Source organism: Cetorhinus maximus, chromosome 19 (assembly GCF_964194155.1).
Source record: "Cetorhinus maximus chromosome 19, sCetMax3.hap1.1, whole genome shotgun sequence".
Classification (NCBI taxonomy): Eukaryota; Metazoa; Chordata; class Chondrichthyes; order Lamniformes; family Cetorhinidae; genus Cetorhinus; species Cetorhinus maximus.
This window is the reverse complement of record NC_135897.1, coordinates 88,606,625-88,614,095: the sequence shown is the minus strand read 5'-3', so window position 1 is coordinate 88,614,095 and position 7,471 is coordinate 88,606,625. Positions and strand designations below refer to the sequence as shown.

Genomic DNA, 7,471 nt, shown 5'->3' with positions numbered 1-7,471 from the left:
TGCCTTTTATTTTCCCCAAGTATCATTCTAAATCACTGGGTCAGGCTGATGGCACCGTGTCCATCTCAACTGGTGAAGACGAGCACCGCGAAGGGGTTTGGTTACTTTTATAATGGCTATGTTGCCGGATTGCTGCGCCCTGCTTGAAGATCAGTGAAATTGTTATTCTTCTGATGCAGCCTGTCCAATCCGACATTCTATTAATACGTGAAACACGCTCTTCAATGTAATCCTGCTTGCCTACCTCAAAATAAAAGAAGGCTTTTCGTTTATGTAAGGGCTTTCCCGACCTCAGGACGCCCCAACACGCTTTATCCCATGCAGTCAATGTTGCAATTTAGGAACGAAAACAAAAATGGCTGGAAAAAAACTCAGCAGGTCTGACAGCTTGTGTGGAGAGGAAGACAGAGTTAACGTTTAGAGTCCGTATGACTCTTCATCAGAACTAAAGAGAAATGGAAATGTGGTGAAATATAAGCTGTTTAAAGGGGGTTGGACAGGTGAAGCTGGATAGAGGGCCAGTGGAGGCAAAGGAGAGATTGCCAAAGATGTCATAAACAATTTAAGAATCTACTTAATCCTTTTACTGCTGAAACCCAAGCAAGGGACCATAAAGTGCTCCCATAAAGTTTTCCGCATTAATCATTGAACAATGCATTCAGTCCATGGTGCCTGTACCTTTGTAAAATCTATTTAAGTAGTCCCGTTCCCCAGCAATTAGCTCCACTCCCCATGGTCATGTATTTTTTTTTCAAGTATACGCCAATTCCCCTTTGAACAAGGTTCCAGTGAGACTCTGCTTGGTGTCTCCTTGTTCCTCTCGAGCTTAGGGTGTGTCAAGACTTGCCCGTGAACTGTTTCCTTTGTGGGTTTTGATGAGGTTGCTCAATATTTCCTTTACAGTGAATCGATTTAAACTGAAAGAAACCGGAAGACAATCAGATGCAACTGTATATAAAGGCATTTGGCAGTAATTTCCGATCGTAGGTACCTTCGCTGATAAATGATGCATTATCGTTTGCTTTGGGCCCTATTAACTGTGTTAATACTTGTAAGGGCAGGCGATCAGTCAGCATGTAAACATCGGGAGAAATTTGATTTACTCAGTATGTCCAAAGATGGAGACATCGTTCTGGGCGGAATTTTCAGTCTGCACTCCAGTGTAGAGGATCCGGAGCTTTCCTTTGAAACCCAACCCAAAGCGGTAAAATGTAAAATGTTAGTTGATTTTGCAGTTCAGGAAATCCTTTTAAGTATCTGCTGCATTATGTTGTGTACGGCGCGTTGCAACATTGAGCTTGCTTGCATATGGAATTGTATTTTAGATATACAAGTGCAGCAAGAATAAAGGGAACTTTATCCTTCAACCAATACAGCCAAAAACAGATTAAAGCCAGAACATGCTGGAAAAACTCAGCAGGTCTGGCAGCATCTGTGGAGAGAGAAACAGAGTTAATGTTTCGAGTCCGTATGATTCTTCTTCAGAGCCAAACGCAGATTGAGTTGTGTATGAGTTGAAGCAGTATAAGTGTCATGAATATATATATATATATAGTCGGTTGTCATTGCTTCTGTCGCTTCACAACGATGGTTTAGAATTGCTTAATAAACGTATCTTATTTACTATGAAATTCCACTAATCGTGCAATCACATCTGGAAAAAGCGTACACTTGGACAATATCAATGTGATTTTTGTTACCCGTCTACTGTCATTTCTGCATTTTGTAGGTTTGATTTCAGAGAATTTCGCTTTGTGCGGGCAATGATGTTTGCGATTGAAGAAATAAACGGGAACCCTACACTGCTCCCCAATATTACACTGGGTTACCAGATTTATGATTCCTGTAGCATGCCATCCTTGTCTACTAAAGCAGCCTTTGAAATTTTGGATGGGCAGAAGGGTGTCCATTCAAAGGATGACTGCAGGAATCTTTACGGTATTGTTGCTGAATCTGGATCCTCCCAGTCCGCCGCAGCCGCAAGGTTACTGAGTCCTTTCAGAATCCCCATGGTAAGTAAACTGCTTCTCAAGAATTTACGACATTGTAATTTTTCATTGCCAAATTCCTAGAGCACACCCGGCAATTTCAGAAAGTAGCACAAAGGTTGATTAAATTGACACAACCTTCCATCTCTTTCCAAATTCGTATTAAGACCAACCCGGGTAAACGATCGAAGGAATTTTTAAATAGCACCATTTCATTAATTGCTTTGCCATGACTGCGGGCACAGAAAAATAAAGTGAATATATAATTTATTCATTACCCCTCTCCTGCCACTTAACCATTTGAATTCAAGATGATTAAACACATATTTAAAGGTGACAATGTTCCTAATAAGTAAGAACGATTAAGTGTTGCTGATCCCGGGGTAGTTTATTGAACAGTTTTCTCAAGTGTGTGTCTTGCATAATAAATTTGTGTAACTGTTCTCAGGGTCAATCCAAATTCTTTAACAATTATCTTCCAGTTTGATTTCTACTTTTATGTCCACGTTCCCATTTGATATTGTGAACCGTTTCAGGGCATATTTGCAGTTCGTTATTTATATCACATTTTACTCGGTTGGCTGCCTTTTTTCTTCCTTATAAACATAAATCTTCATTGTGTGCTAATTACGCCCTGGGTCATTTTGTAAGAGGAATGTTGTCTGAGAAGCTGTGGAGTCGCCTCACATTCTTCGGATTACAGCATAGGTTAATTCATTCCACCCCACCACAACTTCTGAAGGATCCAATATGTATATATTCATTAACTTGCTCAGAGGGCAGGGCCATGGAGTTACATGTAGGTCAGACACACTTCCCTATGGGGCTTTGCAGCAATCGTTTTCCAGATTTTTAATTCCAAATTTTTATTGAATTCAAATTGGGATTCAAACCCGGGTTCATCTGAAATACCAATCCAGTGATGGTACCACTATGTCACCGCCTCCCTTCTAGTTAGTGAAATAGTTGTGAATTCGGACCGGTTGTCGTCAAGCTTAATTATGCATCCCATTTCCTCCGCCTTAAATGTGTTGAAAACGCATCAGTTATAACCGTGATTATATTCCAAACTACTTTCGCGCGAATGAGTGTTTTGAATGCAACATTGTTCCATCCCTTGACAATCGTTTAACATGAGGGCCGGAGGGGCTTTAGGAATCCGTGCAGCCAACAGAAGGAACAATAATAACATGGTTATTTTTCTGCACGGACTAGTGAACAATGCTAAACATTTGACCCTGTCAGCGAGTATCAGCCAGCCTTTTACAATCGCAATGACTTGTCGAATTCTGTTCTCATCCGACGTTCAACTGCATTCACCTTCCAGAATGGGTCGCTGCTTAGTGATCCGGACCGATTTTCAGTGCCCTCGCTCCCGTATCAGCTGCAATTGGCTGACGAAGCATAGTTCGCGGATAAAGTCCCCACCAACCTATACTTGACAGAATTACCTGGAAAAACTCAGCAGGTCTGGCAGCATCGGTGGAGAAGAAATCAGTTAACGTTTCGAGTCCTCATGACCCTTCGGCAGAACTGAGTATAGTTAGGAGAGGGGTGAAATATAAGTTGGTCTAAGGTGGGGGGGTGGAGAGAGAAGTTGAGGGTGGGGTGGTTTAGGGACAAGCAAGCAGTGATAGGAGCAGATAATCAAAAGATGTCACAGACAAAAGGATCAAAGAGGTGTTGAAGGTGGTGATATTATCTAAGAAAAGTGCTAATTAAGAATGGAAGGCAGGATACTCAAGGTACAGCTCTAGTGGGGCTGGGGTGGAAAGACTAACAAAGTTTTAGTTTTAGATTTAAAAATAATGGAAATAGGCCGCCTTCACTTACATGAACAAAATAGCGGATTTGACCACTGGCTCATGAGAGCCAATTTTAGTAGTCAATTTTGCAATAATTTTTTAAAATAATTTTGATTTCCCACAGGTTAGTTACTTTTCAACCTGTGCATGTTTGAGCAACAAAAAGGAATATCCGTCATTTTTTAGAACAATACCCAGTGACTACTTTCAGGCAAGAGCCTTGGCCCAACTGGTGAAACATTTTGGATGGAGTTGGATTGGAACAATCAACAGTGACAATGACTATGGTAACTTTGGAATGCAAGCGTTCACGGATGCGGTGAAGCAGTTGGGAGTTTGCATTGCCTTTTCGGAGTCGTTTTATAGAACCTATCCCAGGGAAAAGCTACTCAGAACCGTAAGAGCTGTGAAGGAATCAAGTACAAAAGTTATCGTGGCCTTTGTTGCTGAAGGTGATATGGCCATTTTGCTGAAGGAGATCGCAAGGCAAAATATCACAGGCATCCAATGGATAGGGAGCGAGGCTTGGATTTCCACACCGATCCTTTCCCCAGAAGAAAGCCGAAAGTTCCTTATCGGAGCATTAGGAATCGCAATACGCCAAGCACATATACCCAATTTTAAGGAATTTCTAATGCAAATTCATCCTTCGGCAGACCCAGGAAATATTTTACTCAAAGAATTTTGGGAAACGGCTTTTAGTTGTCGGCTAAGCTTGGCAGAAAACAAGGCGAGTGAGACGGAACAAACTTCTGAATGTACAGGCAGAGAGAATTTGCAAACAATTAAGAATACCTACACCGACGCATCTCGCTTGAGAGTTACGCATAACGTGTACAAAGCAACATATGCTCTAGCGCATGCTCTGCACAATATGCTCTCATGTGAAATGGTGAATGGAGCATCCACTGACAACAAGTGTAAAAACGTTTCCAATTTTCAATCACAACAGGTACGGAAACTATACCACAGCTGAAACTTCTGGTAGAAAGTGTTTCAATTGTATTCATGGTAAGATAGAAAACAAAATGGCAAGGCCTCTACACAGCTTTTAAAAAAGAAATAACTCCTGCTATTTTTTTCCCTCGAAAGCTTTTGCAGTATTTGAAAGCGGTCAATTTCACCACTAAGACTGGCGAAACTGTGTATTTCAACGAAAATGGGGATCCAGTTGCAACATATGACATCGTAAACTGGCAAAGCGCTGGGGGTGGCACTGATGTAGTAACTGTTGGATATTATGATGGATCTGCACCTCCAGGCAAAGAATTAAACATAAACGAAGAAGCAGTTGTTTGGAGTGAAAACCAGAGAAAGGTACTCTAAGGTTTGCTTTGTCCATAGGGTCTTTATATCTTCTGTCAGATCTCCAGCAGACTAGTTCTAAATAATTTAATGTTGATGAGGTAGGGAAGCCTATGCAAATTCAGTTCTTCGTCCAATTAATCTTCATGGGCCCCCCTGTTTGCATGGCTATGCTGTGAGGGTGGACCAAGATGTGGCCATGGTTGAACAGCACAATAGCAATTATTATCAGGAACGGTAGCATAAAGGTTATGTCAGTGTTTTAGTAATTCAGAGCCTTGGACTAATGATCTTGTGAGGTGTTTAAATCCCACCATGGCAGTTGGAGAATTTAAAATCAGTTAAGTAAATATAGAAAGAAACTTCTATACTTTTGGAAAAATCCAACTGGGTCCATAATGTCCCTGTAGGAAAAAAAACCTGTTGCCTGGCTTGACCCATGTGTGACTCCATATCCACAGCAAAGTGCTTCACTCTGAACTGCCCTATGAAATGGCCTTGAAAGCCACTGAGTTGTCAACTTCAGCATCTTAAGGACAATTAAGGATGGACAATAAATGGTGTATTTGCCAGCAATGTCCACATCCTGTGAATGAATAAATAATTATAAAAGAATTATCCAAATTCACACATCAATCTTTCTAACATAGGCCATCTTGTAGTGCCCCTACATAATCCATTCACATAGCAACCAGTTTTATGATCTCTACCACTTTTTTTGAGAAATACATTGTAGATCAAAATCAAACTTGGATCCTACAGACATTTGTGATTTTTGTTACATTAGACTGTGCTTCTGATCACCAGACCAAGTTTGGGATCTTGCAAAGCTCCAAACATGTACTCCTCTCTGTTACATAAGGTACCACAGGCAATTTGTTCTGAAAGCTGTACTGTTGGAACAAGGAAAGCTGCCAGAAAAGGACAACCTATTTGCTGCTTTGATTGTATAGCATGTGCTGAAGGTGAAATCAGTAACGTGACAGGTATGTAAACACACACACATATATAATTAGCTGTTCACACATTCTACCCTATTTGTATAGTTTTAGTTTCTAAAAGAGATGTTATTTAATGTACTCTTCCTTTTTTTTGATAGATTCAGCAATGTGCCTAAAATGCCCTTGGGATTATTGGTCTAATGTACAGCGAAACCAATGCATACCGAAGATAACCGAATTCCTTTCCTTTGAGGAGATCATGGGGATTGTTTTAGTGACACTGGCATTAATTGGAACCAGCTTCACAGTAACTGTCACCATAATTTTCTATATTCACATAAACACTCCCATTGTTAAAGCTAACTCAGAATTAAGCTTTTTGCTTCTTTCTGCTTTAGCACTGTGCTTTCTCTGTTCAGTAATGTTCATCGGAAAACCTTCAAACTGGTCTTGCGTGCTACGTCACACAGTGTTTGGCATTACTTTTGTTCTCTGCATTTCTTGTGTTTTAGGTAAAACGTTGGTTGTAATGATGGCCTTCAATGCAACCCTTCCTAATAATAACAGGATGAAGTGGTTTGGGCCAATGCAACAGCGCCTGGCTGTTTTAATCCTTACGTTTGTACAATGTCTAATCTGCACTATCTGGTTAATTACATCACCACCCTATCCATTGAAAAATGTTAAATATTTTAAAGATGTAATCATTTTAGAATGTGACGTTGGATCTGTGACAGCTTTTTATTGGGTAATTGGTTACATTGGATTTTTGTCCTGTGTTTGCTTTGTCGTTTCCTTTTTAGCCCGTAAACTGCCAGACAATTTCAATGAGGCTAAATTTATTACTTTTAGCATGCTTATATTCTGTACAGTTTGGATAACATTCATTCCGGTTTATATAAGTTCCCCTGGAAAATACACTGTAGCTGTAGAAGTGTTTGCTATTCTGGCATCCAGCTTTGGCCTACTTATCTGCATTTTTGTTCCTAAATGTTACATTATTCTACTAAAACCAGAGAAGAATACTAAGAAAAATTTGATTGGTAAAGTCGCTTGAAAAAACATTGATACCTTTCACTTGTCCTCTAATAGTCCTTTGTAGCAAACTCTTCATTTTATTGGAACAATAGCGGGACTAAAAGGATTAAATTCTGATGTTGGGTTGCATAGACTAGGCTTGTATCCCAATTATTGTAGAAGGTTTAGGGGTGATCTAATTGAGATTTTAAAAATGATTATAAGAGTTGTAAGGGTGGCTAGAAGTAAACTATTTCCTCCAGTGAAAAAAGCCAGAGTGGGGCATAAACTAAGAGCAAGACCACTCAGGGGGAAGTCAGGAAGCATTTCTCCACACAGATTTGATAAAAAATCTCTAACTCCCTCATCTAAAATGCACTAGGTTAATTGAAAATGTCAAAACTGTGGTTTTTGC

At 40.1% G+C, this 7,471-nt stretch overlaps 1 protein-coding gene across 2 annotated transcripts; it reads left to right on the top strand.

Annotated features, from left to right (window-relative positions):
- Positions 1 to 1,108: 1,108 nt before the first annotated feature.
- On the top strand, positions 1,109 to 7,096 carry LOC144694238 (extracellular calcium-sensing receptor-like). 2 transcript variants are annotated; one of them, XM_078564582.1, is made up of 6 exons: positions 1,109 to 1,218; positions 1,730 to 2,012; positions 3,918 to 4,713; positions 4,830 to 5,110; positions 5,961 to 6,084; positions 6,198 to 7,096. In XM_078564582.1, exons 1-6 carry the CDS (start codon positions 1,109 to 1,111, stop codon positions 7,094 to 7,096), a joined length of 2,493 nt encoding a protein of 830 aa, XP_078420708.1. The 2 variants fall into 2 exon arrangements, with proteins under 2 accessions (XP_078420708.1, XP_078420709.1); XM_078564583.1 differs by having other exon boundaries at positions 3,918 to 4,745; positions 4,886 to 5,110.
- The last annotated feature ends 375 nt before the right edge of the window (positions 7,097 to 7,471 follow it).

Bases quoted from the DNA above. Each gene is read 5' to 3' on its own strand.
- LOC144694238 (XM_078564582.1), top strand. From the start codon at position 1,109: ATGTCCAAAGATGGAGACATCGTTCTGGGCGGAATTTTCAGTCTGCAC. The intron at 1,219-1,729 runs GTTAGTTGATTT...TGCATTTTGTAG, and splicing joins AAAGCGGTAAAATGTAAAAT to GTTTGATTTCAGAGAATTTC. The intron at 6,085-6,197 runs GTATGTAAACAC...TTTTTTTGATAG, and splicing joins TGAAATCAGTAACGTGACAG to ATTCAGCAATGTGCCTAAAA.